This window comes from Mobula hypostoma, unplaced genomic scaffold (assembly GCF_963921235.1).
Source record: "Mobula hypostoma unplaced genomic scaffold, sMobHyp1.1 scaffold_69, whole genome shotgun sequence".
Classification (NCBI taxonomy): Eukaryota; Metazoa; Chordata; class Chondrichthyes; order Myliobatiformes; family Myliobatidae; genus Mobula; species Mobula hypostoma.
In genome coordinates, this window is record NW_026948182.1 from 440,302 (window position 1) to 465,241 (window position 24,940).

The window sequence follows — 24,940 nt, forward strand, 5'->3', positions numbered from 1 at the left end:
TTGATCTCTGATGGTCTCCAGCAGATCTGGTCTCAGCTGTTAAGATGGGGAGCACTGGGAACTACAGGTTTAACGTCACCTTTTCCTCTCAGACCCGCTGTATTTATCAGTGTGATATACGTGCAGTGGCTTCATATCTGGACTGTTGAACAGGTATTCAGTCTAAAACTAATTTCGCGTCTTATCGGGACCGTCGGTCAAATTCACCTCAGCTCACTAATCCAGGGTGAATATTGAACTGTCAGATTGTAAATTGGGACAACTGGCTTCACTGCGGTACTTGAGGGAGGGAAACCTGCTAACCACAGCCGGTCTGGTCTCCATCTGAATTCCCGAACATTGAGTGGCTGACTTGTCAGAGTCATAGAAAAGTGCAGCACAGAAACAGGCCATTTGGCCAATCTATTCCATGCCAGACTACTGAAACTGCCTATTCCCACTAACCCGCACTGGGCCATGGCGCTCTATACCCTTATCATTCATGTATCTATCCAGACTTCTCTTAACCGCTTGTACCACTTGCGCTGCTAGCTCGTTCCACACTCTCACCACCCTCTGAGTGAAGAGTTTCCCCTCATTTACCCTATCTATAGACCTCATAATTTTGTGTAACTCTATCAAATCGCCCTTTAATCTTCTGCATTCCAAGGCATGAAGTCCTAACCTGTTCAGTCTTCCCTTATACCTCAGGTCTCCAGTCCCGGCAACATCCTTGTAAATTTTCTCAGTACTCTACCAAACTTCTTTACATTTGTCCTCTAAGTAGGTGATTGGATCTGCACACAAAACTGAAAACTAGGCCTCACGAACATTTTATACACGTTCAACATCATATCTCACCTCCTGTACTCAATATTTTCATTTATGAAGGCTAGTGTGACAAACACTTTTTTTCTGATCTATCAACCTTTGCTGCCACTTTTAATGATTATGGACCTGTATTCCCAGATCACTTCGCTCTACCGCACTCCTCAGTGCCGTACCGGTCACTGTATAAGACTGACCCTGCTTGGTCCTTCCAAAGTGCAACACTTCGCACTTTTCTGCATTAAATTGCATCCGCCATTTTCAAGCCATTTCTCAGCTGGATTAGACACCACTGCAAGGTTTGGTACTCTTCCTCACTCTCCACTCTTGGTGTCATCCGCAAATTCGCTGATCCAGTTAACCACATTTTCATCCAGATCATCGATATAGATGACAAACAACATCGGATCCAGCACCGATCCCTGTGGCACAGCACATGTTACAAACTCCCAGTCAGAGATTCAACAGTCTATAACCACTCTCTGTCTTCTTCCAAAACGCCAGTGTCTCATCCAATTTACCAGTTTACCTTGACTGCTGAGCAACTAAACTTTCTTGACCACCCTCCTATGCGGTACCTTGTCAATTGTCGTGCTAAAGTCCATAGAGACAACACCCACTTCCTTCCATTCCTCAACTTTCCCGGTAACGACATGGCAAAACATTAAGATTGGTTAGACATGAATGACCACGCACAAAGCTGCTATCACATGACACCAAAAATCAATAGGTTGTCCTGAAAGGGCATATATATCAGACGAGCATTTTGGTAAGCTATTTTACCTTATTAGCTAGCTGACCTTCTTATTTCATATTCTCTCTACTTACGGCTTTTAGTTGCTTTCTGCTGGTTAGTAAAAGCTTCCCAGTCCTCCAGCTTTGCACTATATTTTGCTATATTCTATGTATAGAGATTGTTGATCATCCTCCCTTTGGAATAATTTTTCATATTTGGGATTATCTATCTCTACCTGCGCCTTCTGAATCGCTCCCAGAATCTTCATCTATTCCTGCTTTGCTGTTACCTCTGCTGGTGTCCTCTTCCAATTTATTTTTGCCCAGCTCCTCTCTCATTCCTCTGTAATTCATTTATTCCAGTGTAATACGCATACATCTATTTTTTACCTTCTCCCTCTGAAACTGCAGTGTGAGTTCTGCTATTTTATGATCACTGCCTCTTAAAGGTTTATTTACCTTAATCTCCCCAAGCAAATCTGCTGCAATACACAACACCGAATCCAGATCCGCCTTTCCTACAGCGTGCTCACCCACAGGCATCTCTCAAAAGCCATCGCATAGGCATTCTATAAATTCCCTCACTTGGGATTCAGCACTGACCTGATTTTCCAAAGCTACCTGCATATTGAAATTCTCCATGACTATTTTAACATTGACCTCTTCACATGCCTCTCCTCTCTCCGACTGGAATTTGTATCCCACAACCTGGTTACTGTTCCATCAGGGTCACTTTTTTCCTACACAGTATCTTAACAGCTACACCGTCCAATCTGCTATCACTTCTTTAGAAGGACTTTTCATTTTTTTATGACAACAGAGTCAACCCAACCCTTTCACCCATCTGCCTCTCCTTTCTATTAAATATTTATCCTTGGATGTGAGCACCCAAATATGATTTTTCAGCCACGATTCAGTGATGCCCACCATCCATTTTTTGCTCCCTCGCTCTCCCCTCTTCCGTTCTTGTTGTCACATCTTTTTGATGTAATGTTGCACATTGATGGATAAGTAAATTAATCACGTTGAATATACTGCAGGGTGTCAGTAAATCCTTATTCTTAAACAATATTGATTTAGAATTTCCCTCTGTTACTGTTTCTCTGTTAATGACTGAACCCAGAGAGGATCAGGCAGCAGACCAGTGACTGCATCAATTCTGAAGCTACTGGGACCATGAACAGATATTTTCCTGCACATTCTCCATGTCTGTCTGTCTGCTCCACAGTAAATTTATTACTTTCCTTTTCTAGAAAGTCACCGAACTGACAGAGAAGGGAAACCGGACAGAGAGTTCCAGACTCTTCCTCAGTTTGGTGATGGGTAAAGGCTCCCGGGCCCGGAGGGCGATGTGGGAATCCTTTGTGATGTGGAGGACTGAGTTACCGAAGTTGGACAGAATACTGAGGGAAATACAGGAACTCGGTACGTTAAAAACATGCACTGAACACAAAGGCACATTGAAATAAACATTTTAGTTATTTAAATTATTTTAGCTCTGTTTCCATGGATTCTTTTTATATTTAAACAGGTCCTGGTCCACAGGAATACATGAACATCGCCCAAGGGTTATCTGAATTACCCACTCAACTGATAGGTGAGTGATGAAATGCACAGTTCAAACCACACCTCAAGTGTTAGTCTGTGACTTGGCAAAACAGGGGAATCAAAATTCGCCATTAGTCATTCGCTGATCTCTGGACTGAAGTAACAATTCAAAGTATCTCTCTTTGCAGCCTGAATATTCTACATTTTATTTTTCCATTAATCCAGCTGTTGGTTCTGCTGAAGCCTTCACTCCAGGTCCTAATGCTCTGGGAATCCCCACACACCCCAGGCAGGCTCCTGATACACTGTATGACCCAGTCCAGGTGACTTTTCTATCTTCAGACCTTCCATCTTCCAAGCCCCTTTTCCTTTGTAATCGTACTACACGCAATTATGTTCGCTGATGTTTTTTAACTTTTGTAATTCCGCTAGTGACTTGCACAGAGTTTGTCTGGCATTTCCTTTTCACCCGTTACTGCAGCTACAACATCATTTTCCAGCGGTCCGATATCGACCCTCTCTCTTTTTTTTTTACTCTTTATATTGTTACGTACCCCGTAACTGGGTTGCCAAACCAGCAGAAATGGATCACTCAGTTGGAGTCTGGAGTACTAGAACTAAGAAAGTTTTATTAAAGAAACAAGCAACACAGTAATCGAAAGGATAATAAATGCAACAGTTCAGCGATGATAAACACACATGTGCACAGAATTAAGATAACAGCATCAATCAAGCTCTATCGTTGTCTAGGGGTAAATGACCAAATTTAAAAGTTACTCAAAGTTCAGTCCAGTTTAGTAGTTCAGTTCGCAGTAATCGTTGCCATGGCGATGGACAACGTGGGGGGGAGAGAGAGAGGGAACAGGAACAACTGATCATTCAGCACAGCTTCAGTCACAGACCGGCGAGATGGCTCACAAGCAGCTTTTGGGCGGGTCCTTGGTGATGTCACCTGAGGTCACCGACTGTGACCCCTCCTCCAGATGCGGTCGATCCTCTGCAGTGAACCCAGCACCCAAGCAAGGGCGGACACACACCGGGTTCCCGCTGATCGTACCTTTCCACCCTGGCCGTTGTCTGATACTTCTCACCCACTCGTGAGAGGCGCACCGCTTCCAGGGTCTCGTTACCTCGGGTGGCGTGTGTGTCCCGCCTTAGCAAACCGGTCCCTTTTTATCCCCCTGCTGGGGTATCGCCTGTCCATCACTTCAAACAGTTCAGGGTTCAAAGGGGGGAGCCGCTCCAGACAGCTCTCTCTCTCCCACGTCCCTTCATTACACATCTCCAGACGCTGCTCCATTGTTCCTTATCTCTCCTTCCCCTGAGGGCAGGTGGCAGACCAACTGCTGATGTCACTGATGCTAACCCAGGCCAGCAAACATCTTAATTTTATGTGTATTCTCGTCACAATATATCTAGGAAAGTAAAAAAAAAATACTTTGGTATCCTTTCTTATATTATTGACCATATCCTTGCATTTGCAGTAAATTCATGTATATCTAGGAGCATATATAACATAGTTGCCTTCGACATGACTCAGATAGTAAATTCCAGGTACCAGAACTCTATGAAAGAACAACACCCACAATTGCTGTAAATTTACCACATCTCACCTTAAGCAAATGCCCTCTGGTATTAGACCCTCTCCCCTTTTTTTTTCTCTTTCCTTTGGTACACTTTTTTTATATTATTGACATAACCTTTCATTTCCTGCACATTCATGTATAACTAGGAGCATCTCTAACATAGTTGCCTCCGACATGACCCTAGACACTAGACACTAGAATACTACAGCACAGTACAGGTCCTTCGCCTTCGCCCACCATCCCTGGCTAGTCATTCCAGGCACCCACAACCCTCTGTGTAAAAAAAACTTACCCCTGATATCTCTCCTAAACTTCCCTCCCTTAACTTTGTACATATGCCCTCTGGTGTTTGCTATCCGTGCCCTGGGAAACAGGTACTGGCTATCCACCCTATCTATGCCTCTCATAATCTTGTAGACCTCTATCAAGTCCCCTCTCATCCTTCTACGCTCCAAAGAGAAAAGTCCCAGCTCTGCTAACCTTGCCTCATAAAACTTGTTTTCCAAACCAGGCAACATCCTGATAAATCTCCTCCGCACCCTCTCCATAGCTTCCACATACTTCCTATAATGAGGTGACCAGAACTGAACACAATACTCTCAGTGTGGTCTCACCAGAGATTTGTAGAGTTGCAACATGACGTCTCTACTCTTGAACTCAATCCCCCTATTAATGAAGCCTAGCGTCCCATAGGCCTTCTTAACTATCCTATCAACCTGTGCAGCGACCTTGAGGGATGTATGGCTACCCAGTTACGTACCCCGTAACTGGGTAGCCAAACCAGCAGAAATGGACCACTTAGTTGGAGTCTGGATTACTGGAACTAAGAAAGTTTTATTAAAGAAATAAGTAACACAGTACTCTAATTGTAAGGATATAAATGCAACGGGTTAGCAATTATAAAACACACATGTACACAGGACTAGGATGATAGGAATCAATCAAGCTCTAACGCAGTCTAGGGGTGAAATGATCAGTCTCAAGTGACGCAGAGTTCAGTTCAGCTTAGGACAGTTCGCAGTAATCGCTGTTGTGCCGTTGGAGAGAGAGAGAGAGAGAGAGAATACAAATTCTGATTCACACAGACCTTTGTTCTTCGCAGCTAGCTTTCGGGCGAACCCTTCTATGTCTTCTGTGGTCACCGACTGTGACCCCTCCGTTCCGGATACAACAGTTATTCCGCGGTGAACCCGGCACCCAGGCAAGGGCGGACACACACACCAGGTTCCCGCCGATCGTACTTTTTCACTCTGTGCGTCTGTGGTCGGTCCTGCGACCAGACCTCCAAACTCCCACCAACTTGTGGGGGGCACACCACTTTTCCAGGGTCTCGTTATCTTGTGACCTCGTGGTGTCTGTCTTTCCTTAGCGAACCTATTCTTTTTATCCCCCTGCTGGGGTATTGCCTGTCCATCAAACTTCAAACAGTTCAGGTTCAAAGCAATTGGTCTGTCAATACTCGGACTGGTGTCTCTTTCCGTTATCTCTCTCTCTCCTCTCCCATTAACATTTTGAATGTTTCTCCATTGACTCACTTATCCCTCTCATTAGCATCAATCTTTTGATAACTTGGTTTTTCGTCACACTTCCTATAAGCCATTTTTTTTTATCCAAACAGCAGAGGTTCCACTGATCCCATGCCTCATGACTTTCTGGATGAGTTTCTTGTGCGGGACCTTGTCAAATGCCTTGCTAAAATCCATGTAGACCACATCCACTGCACTACCCTCATCTATATGCCTGGTCACCTCCTCAAAGAACTCTATCAGGCTTGCAAGACACGATCTTCCCTTCACAAAGCCATGCTGATGTCCCTGATCAGACCATGATTCCCTAAATGCCCACAGATCCTATCTCTAAGAATCTTTTCCAACAGCTTTCCCACCACAGATGTAAGGCTCACTGGTCTGTAATTACCCGGACTATCCCTACTACCTTTTTTGAACAAAGCGACAATATTCACCTCCCTCCAATGGACAACGAGGACAGAAAGATCCTAGCCAGAGGCTCAGCAATCTCTTCCCTCAACTAATGGAGAAGACTGCGGAATATTCTTTCTGGCCCCGGGGACTTACCCGTTCTAATATATTTTAACAACTCCAACTCCTCCTCTCCCTTAATATCAACACGCTCCAGAACATCAACCTCACTCATATTGTCCTCACCATCATCAAGTTCCCTCTCATTGGTAAATACCAAAGAGGAGTATTCACTGAGGACCTCGCTCACTTCCACAGCCTCCAAGCACATCTTCTCACCTTTATCTAAAATGAACCCACATTAACTCCTGTCATCCTTTTTTTCTTCACATAATTGAAGAATGTCTTGGGGTTTTCCTTTACTCTACTCGCCAAGACCTTCTCATGCCCCCTTCTTGCTCTTCTCAGCCCCTTAAGCTCCTTTCTTGCTACCCTAAATACCTCCATAGGCCCATCTGATCCTTGCTTCCTAAACCTAATGTATGCTGCTTTCTTCCACCTGACTAGATTTTCCACCTCACTTGTCACCCATGGTTCCTTCACCCTACCATTCTTTGTTTTCCTCACCGGGACAAATTTATCCCTAACATCCTGCAAGAGATCCCTAAACATGGACCACATGTCCATAGTACATTTCCCTGCAAAAGCATCATCCCAATTCACACCCGCAAGTTCTAGCCTTATAGCCTCATAATTTGCCCTTCCCCAATTGAAAGTTTTCCTCTCCTCTCTGATTCTATCCTTTTCCATGATAATGCTAAAGGCCAGGGAGCGGTGGTCACTGATCCCCAGATGCTCACCCACTGAGAAATCTGTGACCTGACCCGGTTCATTACCTCGTACTTGATCTCGTATGGCATTCCTCCTAGTCGGCCTGTCAACATACTGAGACAGGAAACTTCCTAGACACACTTAGCAACCTCTGCCCCATCTAGATCCTTGGAACTAATCAGGTGCCAATCAATATTAGGGAAGTTCAAGTCATCCATGATAACAACCCTGTTATTTTTGCACCTTTTCAAAATCTGCCTCCCAATCTGCTCCTCTGTATCTCTGCTGCTACCAGAGGGCCGAGAGAATACCCCCATAGAGTAACCGCTCCCTTCCTGTTCCTGACTTCAACCCATACTGACTCAAAAGAGGATCCTGCTACATTACCCACCCTTTCTGTAGCTGTAATAGTATCCCTGACCAGTAATGCCATCTCTCCTCCCCTTCCCCCACCCTATCCCTTTTAAAGCACTGAAAGCCAGGAATATTGAGAATCCATTCCTGCCCTGGTGCCAGCCAAGTCTCTGTAATGGCCACTACATCATAATTCCATGTATGTATCCAAGCTCTCAGTTCATCACCTTTGTTCCTGATGCTTCTTGCATTGAGGTGCACGCAAATTAGCCCTTCTACCTTACTACCTTTACACCGTTTATTCTGCTTCTCTTTCCTCAAAGCCTCTCTTTATGTTAGATCTGGCTTTACTTCATGCACTTCTTTCACTGGTCAATCGCTCCGGGTCCCATCCACCTCGCAAATTAATTTAAACCCTCCCGAACCATGCTAGCAAACCTACCTGCAAGGATATTGCTCCCCTTCGAGTTCAGGTGAAAACCATCCAATCTGTACAGGTCCCACCTTCCCCAGAAGAGATCCCAATGATCCAAAAATCTAAAACCCTGTTCCCTGCACCAACTCCTCAGCACACATTCAACTGCCATCTCCTCCAATTCTTACCATCACTGTCACATAGCACTGGCAGCAATCCTAAGAACGCCACCCATGACATCCTGTTCTTCAGCCTTCTGCCTAGTTCCCGAAACTCACACTTCAGGACCTCATCCCTCTTCCTGCCTATGTCGTTGGTCCCAACATGTATCACCACTTCTGGTTGCTTTCCCTCTCATACCAGGATGTCGTGCACCCGGTCAGAGACATCCCGGACCCTGGCACCCGGGAGGCAACAAACTATGCGGGTGTCCTTCACATGTCCACAAAATCTCCAGTCTACTCCCCTGACTATAGAGTCTCTAATGATGACAGCTCTCCTCTTCTCCGTCCCACCCTTCTGCACCACAGGGTCAGACTCAGTGCCGGAGGCCCTGCCACAGTGGCTCACACCTGGTCAGTCGTCCCCACCAACAGTATCCAGGACAGTGAAGTTATTATTCAGGGGAATGGGTACAGAGGTGCTCTGCACTACCTGTCTGCTCACCTTCGTTTTCCCCCCTCTGACTGTCATCCAACAACCTGCTTCCGACAGCCTAGGTGTGACTATTTCCCTGTAGCTCTCATCTATGACTGCCTCATTCTCCCTTATGAGTTGAAGGTCATCCAGCTGCTGCTCCAGATTCCTTACACGGTCTTCCAGATCGCCCAGATCTTGACACACTGTGAAACCCCAAACACCCCTAACAAGGTCCTGACACACCCTGAGACACCACATCCCCCTGACAGGCTCCTGACATACTGTAAAACCCCAGACAATCATGACAATGTGCTGACACACAGTTAGACACCACACACACCCCTGACAAGATCCTATCACACTGTGAGACCCCACACACACCTGAGAGGGTCCTGACACACTGAGAGACCCCACAAACCCCTGACAGGTTCCTGACAAACTGAGAGACCCTACACTCCCCTGACAGCGTCCTGACACACTGTGAGACACCACACATCCCTGACAGGGCCCTGACGCACTGTGAGACCCCAGACAACCATGACAGGGTCCTGACACACTGTGAGACTCCACACACCACTGACTGCGTCCTGACACACCTTTGGACCCCATGCACCCCTGGCAGGGCCCAAACATACTGTGAGACCCCCATACAGCCCCGGATTGGGTCCTGATACACTGTGAGAATCCACACAACCCTGGCAGGGCCCTGACACACTGTGAAACCCCCACACACATCTGACAGGGTCCTCACACACTGTGAGACCACACACACCCCTGAGAAGATCCTGTCACATGTGAGACCCCACACACCCCTGAGACGGACCCGACACACTGTGAGATCCCACACATCTCTGACAGGATCCGGACGCACTGTGAGACCTCAAACACTCCTGGGAGTGTCTTGACACACTGTAAGACCCCACACACTCTTGACAGGGTCCTGACACATTGTGAGACACCAAACACACCTGACAAGGTCCTGACAATCTGTGAGACCACACACAGCCCTGACAGGCTCCTGACCCACTAAAAAAACCCAGACAACCATGACAATGTCCTGACACACTGTGAGACCCCACACACCGCTGACAGGGTTCTGACACACTGTGAGACCACACACTCCCCTGACAGGATCCTGTCACAATGTCAAACCCCAAACACCCCTGACAGGATTCTGACTCACTGTGAGACACCACACACCCCTGACAGGGTCCTGACACACTGTGAAACACCACACAGCCCTGACAGAAACCTGACTCACTGTGAGACACCACACACCCCTGACAGGGTCCTGACACACTGTTGGACCCCACACACCCCGGCAGGGTCCTCGATACACTGTGAGATCCCACTCGTCCCGGAAAGGGTCCTGACAGACTGAGAGATCCCACACATTCCTGACAGGGTCCTGAAACAGTGTGAGATCCCACACGTCCCTGAAAGGGTCCTGACACACTATGATACCCCACACACCCCTGGCAGGGCCCTGACCCATTGTGAGGCCCCACACACCCGCTTACAGGGTCCTGAATCACTGTGAGACCCCACATATCCCTTACTGGTTCCTGACACACTGTGAGACCTCACACACCCTTGACAGGGTCCCGACACACTGTCAGACCCCACACACCCGTGACAGGGTCCCGACTCTGTGAGACCCCACACACTTCTGACAGGGTCCTGACACAATGTGAGACACACACACACACTCGGCACATCAACAGTGGGGATTGAAAGTTTCTTCCACAGGAATAAATGACAGCTGGAACAGCAGTTGAAGGTTGTCCAGTACGGGACAGTTGGGGGTCAGTAAACTACCAGGGAAATACTCACCTTCACAGCACAGTTAATTGTGAAAATGTGATGATCTGGTGTTTATCTGGACCAGGCCTCTCTGTCCAGTCAGGGATCTGTAAATGGAATTTACTTTACTGTACAAACATCCATTGATTAATCCAATTAATGCAATAGCTTTGAGCTAACTCTTGTGTGCTTAAATACTGAGTTCTGAGTTGAGGCATCTAACACTTTGTCCACTGTCTGTACCCATGGAAGATGTTCAACAGAAACACAAGGAGACTCTGCGGGTACAAACTGAATCACTGAGAGTGAACACGATCCTGATGAGGGAGAAGGTGAAGGTTTTCCAGCTGGTTGATCGATACGCTGAGCTCACGGTCATTTCTACTGTTCGAGATCGGAGACTGGTGGAACATGAGCTGCTGGCAAGAGGCAGAGACCACGAGGAGAGGAGACAGAAACAACTCTGTGGAGAGCTGGAAAAAATCCGGACTGATCAGTTATTCCAGAGCAGCTTCTGCCGGAGTAAATCCAAATCTGGGAGTTCGGCAGCAGTGGCCGGAATCCCGGGGATCGGGAAAACAACAATGGTACAGAAGATTGTTTATGACTGGGCCACGGGGAAAATATTCAAACAATTCCAGTTTGTCTTCAGCTTCAAATTCCGGGATTTAAACTCTATTAACTGCAGAATAAACCTGAGGGAACTGATTCTGGATCAGTATCCTTACTTTGGGAATTTACTCAGAGAGGTCTGGAAGAACCCAGAGGGATTGCTGTTTATATTCGATGATTTGGATGAACTCAAACACAGAATCGATTTTGCTGACAGTCGGAGAGATACAGAACCCAAGCACCAGTGCCCAGATCCCGAGTGGTGGTGTGAAGTGTCTGACATTGTGTACAGTTTAATCCAGGGCAAGCTGCTCCCAGGGTGTTCAGTGCTGGTGACCACCCGTCCCACGGCGTTACATTTATTGGAAAAGGCGGAGATCAATGTCCGGGCTGAAATCCTGGGATTTGATGGTGAGGAAAAGAAAGAATATTTCAATAGGCATTTTGATGATCAGACGGTGGCGGAAGCTGTGTTCAAGCATGTGAAGGAGAACGAGATCCTGTACACCTTGAGCTACAACCCCTCCTACTGCTGGATCCTCGCTCTGGCACTGGGCCCCTTCTTCACACAAAGGGACAGGGAACCGCAGCGAGTTCCCAAGACCATCACCCAACTGTACTCCTACTATATTCACAACATCCTGAAAAACCACGGCCGTGAGATTGAGAACCCCCGTGATGTGTTACTCAGGGTTGGTCAGATGGCCTTCAGAGGAGTGTCCCAGAGGAAGATAGTGTTTACAGATGGAGATTTGATCGAGTACAACCTGCAGCCTTCCCAGTTCCTGTCCGGGTTCCTGATGGAGCTTTTGGAGAGAGAGGATTCTGCCCGGAGCGTGGTGTACACATTCCCACACCTCACTATCCAAGAGTTTGTCGCTGCAGTCGCACAATTCCTGATCCCAGACGGCAGAGATTTTATGAAATTCCTCACTGAAGCCCACTGCGTGAAGGACGGGCGGTTTGAGGTGTTTCTGCGTTTTGTTGCTGGTCTCTCCAACCCAATGACAGCTCGGGGCCTGGAGGAGTTTCTGGGACCATTTCCTCATCAAACAACCTGCCGGGTGATTGACTGGGTGAAGGAGGAGGTTAAACGCCAGAGTGGAAACACGAGGAGTGAAGCTGGTAAAAGGAGCCTCCTGAACACATTGCACTACCTGTTTGAGTCTCAGAATCGTGGACTGGCTCAGGACGCACTGGGATCTGTGGAAACACTTTCATTCAGTGGAATGACACTGACCCCGATTGACTGCGCGGTCCTGTCTCATGTCATCGGACTCTGCGATACAATAAAACACCTCGACCTGAGGAACTGCCACATTCAGTGTGAAGGAATCGAGCGGCTGGGACCCGGGCTGCACAAGTGCCAGGAGTTGAGGTAACGTGATTTATCTGTCACTCTGAACTGTGAAACTATTCCATTGTGTTGTTTCAGAGTAAAGGGATTTGGGTAAAACTGTAGTAAATATGATTGTGAAGAATTGTATCAAATGCCATCCCCCTTCCTCCTTTTTCTTCCACCATCTCCTATCGACATTTTCCCATTCACAAATCTTCCTCACTGTGGGAGTTTGTCCCCTTCATCCCTGCCCCTCCCGACCCTCTCACATCAGGAACACTTTTCTAGCCATCGGGGAATGAGACAGAATATGTGGAGTTTACAGGGTCACACCGACAGACTAAATTACTGACATTCGGTGAATAACCTGGAGCTGGGCAGTGATGGACATTGACAGTGATGGGAACTCCGATCAGTGATTTACTGAAGGGTTTAATGTTTCCTGAAATATCCGAGTGAGAGAAATTCCCTCAGACTCACGGTTTGAATCACTTTGTTCATCAATCTGTCTGTTTGTGTTTAGACTTGGGGAGAATAAACTGGGAGATTCAGGAGTGAAACTGGTGTCTGCGGCTCTGAGGAACCCGGAGTGTAAAATACAGACACTGTGGTAAGTACCAGACTGTGGGAGATTGTGTTTACAGTCACTGGACATTAATGTGATCAGTAATTGTGTTACTGATAAACACTGGGGATTTGTACCGTCTCCTGTCTCTCTGTGTCCTTCACCCTCACTCTCTCTCATCTCCAGGCTGCAGAATGTCGGTCTCACAGATTCTGGTGCCGAGGATCTCGTCTCTGCTCTCAGTACAAACCGATCACTGACGGAGCTGGACCTGAGTGGTAATGAACTGGGAGATTCAGGAGTGAAACTGGTGTCTGCGGCTCTGAGGAACCCGGAGTGTAAAATACAGAAACTGGGGTAAGTACCAGACTGTGGGAGATTGTGTTTACAGTCACTGGGTGTCTGACACTGAACATTAATGTGATCAGTAATTGTGTTACTGATAAACACTGGAGATTTGTACCGTCTCCTGTCTCTCTGTGTCCTTCACCCTCACTCTCTCTCATCTCCAGGCTGTGTGAGGTCGGTCTCACAGATTCTGGTGCCGAGGATCTCGTCTCCACTCTCAGTACAAACCGATCACTGACGGAGCTGTACCTGAATGGTAATAAACTGGGAGATTCAGGAGTGAAACTGGTGTCTGCGGCTCTGAGGAACCCGGAGTGTAAAATACAGAAACTGCGGTAAGTACCAGACTGTGGGAGATTGTGTTTACAGTCACTGGGTGTCCGACACTGAACATTAATGTGATCAGTAATTGTGTTACTGATAAACACTGGGGTTCTGTACCGTCTCCGGTCTCTCTGTGTCCTTCACCCTCACTCTCTCTCATCTCCAGGCTGGGGGTTGTCGGTCTCACAGATTCTAATGCCGAGGATCTCGTCTCCGCTCTCAGTACAAACCCATCACTGACGGTGCTGAACCTGGGATCAAACTCGCTGACAGACCGATCTGTCCCCGCTCTCCGCCGCCTCATACAGACCCTCCCGAGTCTGGAGTGGATCCTGTGAGTGTTTGTGTTAATGTTCAATGTGATAAAATATCAGCGGATCCGCGGGTTTTCTGGTGATATTTGTCTGTGAGTGTTGTTGAAACATTAAGCCCAGTCCCCTGTTACTGACACTGTTGTGTAATCTGTTTATTTCATCTTCATTCTCCCATCTGTTTCAGGCTGGACAGGAATCAGTTCAGTCAGACCGGGAAGAAGGAACTGAGATCTCTGCAAGAACCCAGACCCGGACTGACCGTGACCGTGTGAACATCTCCGGCGGCGAGCTGGGGATATTTCGGCCGATTCTTCGTCCTCCCCTTTAACTCCCGCCCTTACCTTTAATGTCCGCGCTCCAGGTTTAATTCCCAACGGTTGTAACGGATGTGGTTCCAGTCTTGCCCCTTGTGACATCGGAAGCGGTCCCTCAGTGACGTATTTCCGCCTGTTGTCCAGTAGTGCAACTTCCCCCACGTGGGACCACGGGGAATTACAGAGACAGGAAGGTCTCGGGGGACGGGTCTCATTCTGGGATTCCGGTGTCCCGGGGTGGGATTATCCCGGGAGAGAATCCTTTTCCTCCCTTTGCTGAGGACGGTGCATTCGGCAGTCTGGCCGATATAATGATGTTACATTGACAAATACCTCTTCAGTGACCCTGGATCTGCAGCGATCTCGGACACGGCCCAGAAGTGTGATTTTATAATCATCGGTTCCCCGATGCAGAGTGACAGTGAGAAACGGGACTGATTATTCAAACCTTCACTCGTTGTCGCCCGTCAGTTAATTGTGCGTGACTGTGAGTGAATCGGGAGCAGCTTATTTATTACCGCACGTCAGCAGCTCACACATTGTTTAATTTACATTTGTCATGATGAAATCAATAAACCTGTAACTTCCTGTCTTGGTGTCGGACTTGAGTTTTATTTGAGGTTTCTGCTGCCCCCCGCACCCTGTGTACTGCAACAGTGGGTCGGAGCTCCTCACACTGACACAGTAGAGTCTCAGCTCCAGGCTGAGGGATGTCGGACTGGCAGAGTCTGGGTGCCCAGGATCTCATCTCCACCCAACCCCTTCCTGGCTATCTGACCTTCTGCGTGCGCCAGGAAGTGAGGTGTGAGAGGCTGATTGAAAACAGCCGTCACCATCGTTAATGTTGTTGAGAAAAAGGGGGAGATGTGGTGAGTGAAGGAGACCCCGTTCGGCCGGGTTGAAACTGGACCAAGAGGGAGCGACGCCTTGGTTAAAGTGAGCGGCAGAGAAGGAGTGAAGGACACGTTGACTTCAAATGGCCGACGCTTCACTGGAAATGTCTGCTGGGGAGGGAGTGACGGCTTTGGTAGAAGTGAGCACAAGAGAGGGAGGGACGCGCTGATTTAAAATGGGCGAATCCTTGGTTAATGTGGCCGCCAGGGATGGAGTGAGACACTGACTTACAATGGCCACTGTCGCTCACAGAATCTATGGCGAAGGAACATGCGGTGCCCGTGGATACAATCCCGGGATCGAGTGTCTTATTGATTGTAATAACAGTATTTTAATTTGTGTTTTATATAGTCTTGGGTATTGTATATATGTTTTAATTCTAATAATGTTGTCATTGAATAAACTAATGTATATATATATATCAGATATTCACACATACACATATACATGTGGGTTTTGGGGAGGAGGGGTGAGGGGATTGGGAGGAAGAGGAGTGACGGGACGAGGAGTGCACTGATGAGACGGTGAACCGTGGCGAAGTCAATAGGGGATGAAAAGGGGAGGCGAGAGTTCCTGTCACAAACTGGTGGTGACGTGGATCAGATAGAGATGGGGTGAGGAGGAACGAAACGACAGGAAGAGAGCGGGAGTGATCGGACGGGGGGGGGCGGGGAGTGACGGGACGGGGAGGGAGGGGGAGTGATGGTACAGGGAGAGAGTGCGTAATGGGGCGGGGAGTGAGGGAAAAGTGATGGGAGGGGAGGAAGGGGAAGGGAAGGGGAGGGAGAATGTAATGGGACGGGAGGGAGGGGTCTGATAGGACAGGGTGGAGAGGAACAGGATGGGGAGTGTGGGGGGAGTGACTTTTTCAATACTGGAGTAAGGGTGGGTGGTGACGATCCCTTTGCAAATAAGACCGACGGCAAGAAGCGGGGTGCGGATGGGGGAAAGGGGGAGCGAGGGGTCGGGACGCAGTCAGGGCTGATGGACGGAGAGTTGAATGTCGTAACGGAGGGAGAGGGGACCGACTCACTCAATGACGGAGAGAAGGGATTGGTTGAGGGAGCGAAATTTCCCATCGGAAAATGTTCCCCACCCAGGATGTGGTGGGTGGCGGGAGAAAGGGCAAGAGGACAGAGAGGGGACAGTGTCAGGAGTGACGGGGTGAGTAGGGGAGAGACTCAATGGGTAAGAGAGAGAGAAGGGGAGATGAGGAGAGGCGAAATTTGGCATCGCAAAATGGCAGCCAACCAGAGTAAGTTGCACAACATCGAGGTGGCGTGGAGAGGAAAGGAAGAGAAGAGGTTTGCGAGTGATGGATGGGAAGGAGGGTGACAGGATGGTGAGTGTGAGGGAGTGATTCACTGAGTGGTGGAGGAAGTGGGAGGGAGGGTCACACACTGTCACAAAACGGCTGTCGGCAGATGGTTAAATGGACAGTTGGGAGATCTGGGGGCGGGGGGCCTGGGGGGGGGGGGAGGAGAGGAGGGATGAGGAGTTGAGACTGAGTAAACAGAGAGGGAAGTGAGTGGGAGGTGAGGAAAAGGGTGTGACTATTTCTACGATGCTGGGAGAGCGGTTGTGAATGGTAACCATCACAAAATGGCCGCCAGCCAGGGTGAGATGGGCGTTGACAGAGGGGAGAGCGAGGGGACAGAGAGCGGAGTGTTTCAGGGGTGACAGGATGCCGAGGATGGGACAGGGTGACTAGTAACAAGGGAGCTGGAACACTGAGGGGTACCCATGGGGAGGAATGCAGCTACGGGAAGAGCTTGGCACCATTACCACCCCATCCCATCTCCAAAATATGCCTAGATTTTTTTCCTCCCCGCCTTAGGTCGCTCGGCCCGAATCCTTCGGGCTGTCCCGTGGAGCGGGGAACGTGACGTCACTGGGGCCCGTCAGAGGCCGGGGTGGGCGCCGGTTTGCTGGAGAAGATGGAGGCGAGGTCCAGCGGTGTGGGCTGGTTAGCGTGGATCACCACCATTCTCTGCATTGGGGGAGAGGGAGGGATCAGATTGAGGAGGGGAGGGGAGAAAGAGAAGGTGAGGAGAGGAGACGGGATCCACTACCCACTCCCTTGGCCTCTCTCCCTCTCCGTCCCCTCTCTCCCCTCCTCTGTCCCTCCATCTCTTCCCCCCACCTCTCTCTCCCCACCCTATCCTCCTCTCCCCACACCTCTCATTCCCTTTCCACCCCCATCTCTCTCTCTTGCTCCCTCCGGTCTCTCCCCACCCTCTTTCCATCTCCCCCCATCTCTCCCACCCACGTCCCATCCCCCGGTGCACAGGAAGATCCCACTCACACCGGAGGCCGCGCGGCGCAGAACTCGAGGTTCCCGCAGTTGACGATGGACGTGAGGATGGACATCACCAGGAAGACCAGACAGTTCACCAACAAAATCACCGTCACCCCGCTCACAAACCTCTGCAAGAGGGAGAGAGGGAGACATGGGATGAGAGAGAGAGAGGGAGGGAGAGGGGCTCGGGCCGGGGAAGAGAGAGGCAGAAGAGGGGGAGAGAGGGTAGGGTCGGGAGTGGGAGTGTGGGGTAGGCGGAGGTGGGAGACCCAGACGGGGAGGAAGAGATTGGGGAGCGATGGGTGAGGAAGAGAGGGGGTGGGTGGGAGAGAGATGGGGAGAAAGAGGAAAGGGGGCAGGGAATAGTTGATAGAGGGAGAGTCAGACCGGGCAGAGAGGGGGGAGAGGGAGCGGTGGGAGACAGAGGGTACAGAGGGGGGGGGAGAGTGGTGGGAGACAGAGGGTAGAGAGAGGGGGGAGGGAAACATGAGAGGCAGGAGATGAGAGAGGTCGGACAGGGAGGGAGAGAAAGGTGGAGAACAGAGGAGGGAGAGACGGAGAGGGGATGAGGGACAGAGAGGGGTGAAAGAGGGAGAGGGGAGTGAGGGGGTGAGAGACAGAGAGGGGGAAAGGGGAGTGAAAGACAAAGGTGAGCAGAGAGGAGAGATAGAGTACGGGACAGAAGGGGAGAGTCGAGAGTGTGAGAGAGAAGAGGGGGTAGTTCCGAGGGAGGGGAAGAGAGGAGTGAGAGAGGAAGGGATAGTGAGGGGGGAGTGAAGAGGGAGAGATGGCCGGTAAGGAGGAAGGGGAGAGTTGTTTGGGGAATGGGGTAGAGACGGGGGAGAGGGAAGGGGCGCGTTGGGTGGGGAGAGAGGGGGGAGTGTGGGAGAGGGAGATGTGTTTACAAGTGTCGGGGGGAGTGAAGAGAAATCTCTGTTAACTCCTGTCTCAGGAATCTAGCTTTCTCTCCACGAAACACACCAGGTTTTGGGTGACGGTTCCCTGAAAGTGGGGAGACGGGGCGGTGAAGGCGGCGTTCAGCATCCCCGCCATCGTCGGACCGGACACCGGAGATCCCGGGGATTTACGGGGATGTCACCGGGACTGGAGGGAGGTCGGGTGGGTTGGGAATTTATTCCCGGGAGTTTCGGGGTGACCTGACAGGGGTGTGTAAAACCACCAGGGACACAGACATGGTGAATGAGCACAGACTGTTTCCCCCAGGGTCGGGGAATCGAGATCCAGAGGGCGCAGGTTTTAGAGATTTAATAGGGGCCCCCGAGCGGAAACTGTTTCACCCAGAGGGTGGCCCGTATGTGGAAGGAGCTGCCGGGGGAGGGGACGCTACAACCGAGGGGAGGGGGGGGTTCTGAGGGAGCTTGGCGTGGAGGGCGGGAGCGCTACCGGGAGGGAGGAAAGCGTCGCGGGAGAAGGGGAAGGCCGAGTGGGGATCTCCGGGGGTTGAGGGGTGGATGAGGGCTGGTTCGCCAGTGTGTTGGGGGTGTTGGGGTGCGGAACACCCACCATCCGGCACCCGGTGTAGCAGTACCCGATGCAGGGGAAGACCCGGACGTTCAGCGAGTACAGGATGACGGCGGGAGTGCAGGCGAGAGCGCAGATCACATTCGCCACCAGGCAGGCGCTGGTCTGTCGCAGAGAGAGAGAGAGAGAGAGAGAGAGAGTGTGAGGGGCGGACAGAGAGAGAGATAGACTGAGAACAGACAGAGAGACGGGGGTGGGGAGGAACAGTGATGGGACAGAGAGAGATAACGGACGGGGGGGGGCGGGTATAGACGGAGAGAGAGAGACTGGAAAGGAGGAGAGCGATGAGAGGAAGGCAGGAAGCCGAAAGGAAGAGAGGATAGGAACAAGGGGGAGAGAGAGAGATATAGAGAAATTGGAAGGGAGAGGGGGAGAAAGGTGAAAATGGAAAGGGATGAGAGAGTGTGAATGAAGGGAGGAGGGACAGAGAGGGATGGAATGAGAGGGGGGAGGGAGAGATGGGGTATGGGATGAGAGGGGGCATGGGATGAGAGGGGGGAGGGAGAGAGCGGGATGGAATGAGAGGGGGAGGGAGAGGGGGAGTGAGAGAGGGGGAGGGAGAGATGGGGGATGGGATGAGAGGGGGAGGGATAGAGGGGGATGGGATGAGAGGGGGAGGGAGAGAGGGGAGGGAGAGGGGGTGGGATGAGAGGGGGAGCGGGAGAGCGAGAGAGAGGGATGGGATGAGGGGGGATGGGATGAGAGGGGGGAGGGAAAGACGGGATGGGATGAGAGGAGGAGGGAGAGAGGAGGAGGGAGAGGGGGATGCGATGAGTGTGGGAGAGAGGGGGGATGAGATGAGGGGGATGGGATGATGCGGGGTAGGGAGAGAGGGCGGATGGGAAGAGAGGGGGAGGAGGAGGGAGAGAGGGGGAGGGAGAGAGGGGGATGGGATGAGAGGGGGAGGGAGAGAGGGGGAGGGAGAGAGGGGGATGGGAGAGAGGGGGAGGGAGAGAGGGGGAGGGAGAGAGGGGAGGGAGAGAGGGGAGGGAGAGAGAGGAGGGAGAGAGAGGAGGGAGAGAGAGGAGGGAGGGAGAGGGGGGATGGGATGAGAGGGGAAGCGAGAGGGGGGATGGGATGAGAGGGGGAGGGAGAGAGGAGGATGGGAGAGAGGGGAGGGAGAGAGGGGGATGGGATGAGAGGGGATAGGAAGAGGGGCAGGGGGAGAAAGGGGGAAGGAAGAGAGGGGGATGGGATGAGGGGCATGGAGAGAGAGGGGGAGGGAGAGAGGGGAATAGGATGAGAGAGGGAGGGAGGTGGGGGGGAGAGGGGGGATGGGAGAGGGGGGAGGGAGAGAGAGGGGGAGGGAGAGAGAGGGGGAGGGAGAGAGGGGGATGGGATGAGAGGGGAAGGGGGAGGGAGAGAGGGGGAGGGAGAGAGGGGGAGGGAGAGAGGGGGATAGGATGAGAGGGGAGGGAGAGAGGGAGAAGGGAGAGAGGGGGAGGGAGAGAGGGGGAGGGAGAGAGGGGGAGGGAGAGAGAGGAGGGAGAGAGAGGAGGGAGGGAGGGAGAGGGAGAGGGGGATGGGATGAGAGGGGAAGCGAGAGAGGGGGATGGGATGAGAGGGGGTGGGAGAGAGGGGGAGGAAGAGAGGGGTATGGGAGAGAGGGGAGGGAGAGAGAGGGGGGAGGGAGAGGGGGGATGGGATGAGAGGGGAAGCGAGAGAGGGGGATGGGATGAGAGGGAGTGGGAGAGAGGGGGATGGGAGAGAGGGGGAGGGAGAGAGGGGGAGAGGAAGAGGAGCAGGGAGAGAGAGGGGGAGGGAGAGAGGGGGATGGGAGGAGAGGGGGAGGGGGAGGGAGAGAGGGGGGTGGGATGAGAGGGGAGGGAGAGAGGGGGATGGGATGAGAGGGAGAGGGAGAGAGAGAGGGGCGGAAAAGGAGAAGGGGAGACAGAGCGAGAGAGAGGGAGAATGTGGAAAGGGAGAAGTAGAGGGAGACAGAGCAAGGAGACAGAGACCGAGAGGACGGCAGGGGGACAGTGGGAATGTAGAGGGGCGAGTGAGAGAGAGAACGTGGAAGCAGAGAGAGGTGTGGAAAGAGAGGAGCGGGCGAGAGAGGAAGAGAGAGGGGGAGGAGTTGGAAAGGAAGGGGGAGAGATAGAGGGGGGGAGCGAGAGAGGTGGAATGGGAGGAGAGCCAGGGAGGGGAAGAAAGAAAATAGAGAGGGAGGGGGCTGGAGACAGAGAGAGAGAGAGAAAGAGCGAGGAGATTAACAGAGAGAGGGAGAGTGGAAAGGCAGAGGGGCGAGTGCGAGCGGGGGGGGTGAAGAAAGTGAAAAGGGAGAGAGGGAGGGGGAAACAAAGGAAAGGAGAGGGAGGCGGAAAGGGCGGAGGAGAGACGGGTGGAGAGAGAACTGGAAAGGGAGGGGGCGAGTGACGGGGACGAGGATGAAGGGGAAAAAGTTGAAAAGGATGGCAGCGAGTGAGGGGGTGGGGAGAGAGAGAGAGAGAGTGGAAAGGGAGATGCGGGTTGGTCGTCCCAGGGATAGAGAGAGAAGTGGAAAAGAGATAGGGGAGAGACAGGGGAAGTGAAAATGGAGGCGAGACGGGGAGACCCAGAGGGGGAGAGAGGGGGGGGGGAGCGTGAGAGGGCCAAGACAGAAAAGACAGGAGCGGACAGAGGCAGAGGGAGAGGGTGTAGAGGAGGGGTGAAGAAAAGTGGGAGAGATGGAGATCAGGGAAAAGGGAGGGGAAAGAGAGAGAGGGAACAGTCGGAGAGAGAGGGGGGAAGAGGAGGAAGGGAAATGTGAGAGATGGCGGGTGAGAGACACGGCGATGGGGGATAAAGAGAGGGGGAAGGAGAAAGGGGGAGGGAGGGAGAGAGAGAACGAACACGAAAGGGAACCGTGTGCGGTAAAGCTCCCGGTGTGTGGGAGCGGGGCGAACCGGAGACCGGGAACCGTAAACCCACCGTGGATTTCTTCGGCGACTGGAGAACGGCCATGATCAGCATCCCGGAATAAACAGGGGTCAGACTCACAACTCCGACTCCCTCCCTCCTGCCCTCCTGCCCTCCTCGCCGCTCTCCCTCCGCTCTCCCTACCCTTTCCCTCAGCCCTCCCTCCTGCCCCTCCTGGGTTCCGGCCCGAAACGTCAAACCGACCTTTTCCCACGGATGCTGCCCGACCTGCTGAGTTCCTCCGGCGCGTTGTGACTCCTGCCCTCCTCGCCGCCTCTCCTTACCCTTTCCCTCAGCCTCTCCACCTCCCCCCTCCGCCCCCTCCTCCTCCTCGCAGACCCGCCTCTGCCCAAGGGGGTGGAGGGAGCCCCCACTCACGATGACTCCGGTCCACCAGGGGGCGCCCACCAGCATGGCGTAGCCCAGCCGCCAGCGGGCGGTGAACAGGATGAGGAGGCGGAGCAGAGCGCTGGAGACCCCCGAGGCCATCTGTCCGAACTGCGGGGCAGAGAGACAGACAGAGCGGAGGGAGTGGGGAGTGGAGAGGGTGGGGGGGGTTGAGAGGAGCGCAAGGGGAGAGCGGGAAGGGGTGAGGGAGGGGAGGAGCGGAGTGACGAGAAGCGGGTAAGGGGGGTGAGTGAGAGGGAGAGGGTGGGGAGCGGGGACAGAGAGAGACAGACAGAGGGTTAGAGGGGGTTGGAGGGGGTGAGAGATTAAAAAGAGTGCAGGTCATTCTTCTACAAAGCAGTGCCGAATAAACTAGTTTTCAAATGGATAACATAACTCATCCCTTGTATCCAGAAAATGCCCACAGTCATCAAATTTTCATCGATTCAGGACACGGGGGGACTCGGGGTACGAGGGTCGGACAGGAACTGTGAGCGGCGGGGAGTGTCGAGGGACGGGGAGAGGACCTCGGGGTACGAGGGTGGGACACGCACCGTGAACGGCGGGGAGTGTCGAGGGACAGGGGGACTCGGGGTACGAGGGTGGGACACGCACCATGAACGGTGGGGAGTGTCGAGGGACAGGGGACTCGGGGTACGAGGGTGGGACACGCACCATGAACGGCGGGGAGTGTCGAGGGACAGGGGGACTCGGGGTACGAGGGTGGGACACGCACCGTGGACGGTGGGGAGTGTCGAGGGACAGGGGGACTCGGGGTACGAGGGTCGGACACGCACCGTGAACGGCGGGGAGTGTCGAGGGTGGAGACTCGGGGTACGAGGGTCGGACAGGAACTGTGAGCGGCGGGGAGTGTCGAGGGGACGGGGGTCCTCGGGGTACGAGGGAGGGACATGCACCATGAACGGCGGGGAGTGTCGAGGGACGGGGGGAGGACCTCGGGGTACGAGGGTGGGACACGCACCGTGAACGGCGGGGAGTGTCGAGGGACAGGGGACTCGGGGTACGAGGGTGGGACACGCACCATGAACGGCGGGGAGTGTCGAGGGACAGGGGGACTCGGGGTACGAGGGTGGGACACGCACCATGAACGGCGGGGAGTGTCGAGGGACGGGGGGAGGACCTCGGGGTACGAGGGTGGGACACGCACCATGAACGGTGGGGAGTGTCGAGGGACGGGGGGAGGACCTCGGGGTACGAGGGTGGGACACGCACCATGAACGGTGGGGAGTGTCGAGGGACAGGGGACTCGGGGTACGAGGGTGGGACACGCACCATGAACGGCGGGGAGTGTCGAGGGACAGGGGGACTCGGGGTACGAGGGTGGGACACGCACCATGAACGGCGGGGAGTGTCGAGGGACAGGGGGGTCTCGGGGTACGAGGGTGGGACACGCACCGTGAACGGTGGGGAGTGTCGAGGGACAGGGGGACTCGGGGTACGAGGGTGGGACACGCACCGTGAACGGTGGGGAGTGCCCCTTCCCTCCCCCGCCCCCGCCCCCCCCCGCAATGTCGGCCCGACCCCGCGGCGGATCCCTGGCCCAGCCACCGCCAGGTTTCTCAGCTTCCTCCTGGTCGCCTCCCTCTCCGCCTCGGCCGCCTCTCCCCCGAGGCCGCGGATCAGGTAGGTCCCCGGCGGGAGCTGCGCACTGGCGGAAGCCCCGGGATCTGGCACAGCGGCTCCGTCACCAGGATCGGCGTGTCCGCCTTCGCCGGGATCGGCGTCATGGAGAGAGTCTGGGGGCGGGGGGGGGGAGAACAGGGTCTTTGACCGGGATCGGGGTCATGGAGAGAGGCTGGGGGTGGGGAACAGGGTCTTTGACCGGGATCGGGGTCATGGAGAGAGGCTGGGGGTGGGGAACAGGGTCTTTGACCGGGATCGGGGTCATGGAGAGAGGCCGGGTGGGGAAGAACAGGGTCTTTGATCGGGATCGGGGTCATGGAGAGAGTCTGGGGGGGGGGACAGGGTCTTTGACCGGGATCAGGGTCATGGAGAGAGGCCGGGTGGGGAAGAACAGGGTCTTTGACCGGGATCGGGGTCATGGAGAGAGGCTGGGGGTGGGGAACAGGGTCTTTGACCGGGATCGGGGTCATGGAGAGAGGCCGGGTGGGGAAGAACAGGGTCTTTGATCGGGATCGGGGTCATGGAGAGAGTCTGGGGGGGGGGGCACAGGGTCTTTGACCGGGATCAGGGTCATGGAGAGAGGCTGGGGGTGGGGAACAGGGTCTTTGACCGGGATCGGGGTCATGGAGAGAGGCCGGGTGGGGAAGAACAGGGTCTTTGACCGGGATCGGGGTCATGGAGAGAGTCTGGAGGGGGGGGAACAGGGTCTTTGACCGGGATCGGGGTCATGGAGAGAGGCTGGGGGGGCTGCGAACAGGGTCTTTGACCGGGATCGGGGTCATGGAGAGAGGCTGGGGGGGGGGGCGGTGAACAGGGTCTTTGA

At 53.0% G+C, this 24,940-nt stretch overlaps 1 protein-coding gene across 1 annotated transcript in view; it reads left to right on the forward strand.

The window, feature by feature from the left end:
- LOC134341484 (NACHT, LRR and PYD domains-containing protein 14-like) overlaps nt 1-24,940 on the forward strand; it is a 119,683-nt gene that overhangs the window by 25,805 nt on the left and 68,938 nt on the right. Inside the window, exons 6-12 of the mRNA XM_063039354.1 lie at nt 2,796-2,967; nt 3,074-3,139; nt 10,890-12,627; nt 13,112-13,198; nt 13,340-13,510; nt 13,666-13,836; nt 13,992-14,067. Coding sequence (XP_062895424.1) covers nt 2,796-2,967; nt 3,074-3,139; nt 10,890-12,627; nt 13,112-13,198; nt 13,340-13,510; nt 13,666-13,836; nt 13,992-14,067 — 2,481 coding nt within the window. The remainder of the gene's footprint in view (nt 1-2,795; nt 2,968-3,073; nt 3,140-10,889; nt 12,628-13,111; nt 13,199-13,339; nt 13,511-13,665; nt 13,837-13,991; nt 14,068-24,940) is intronic.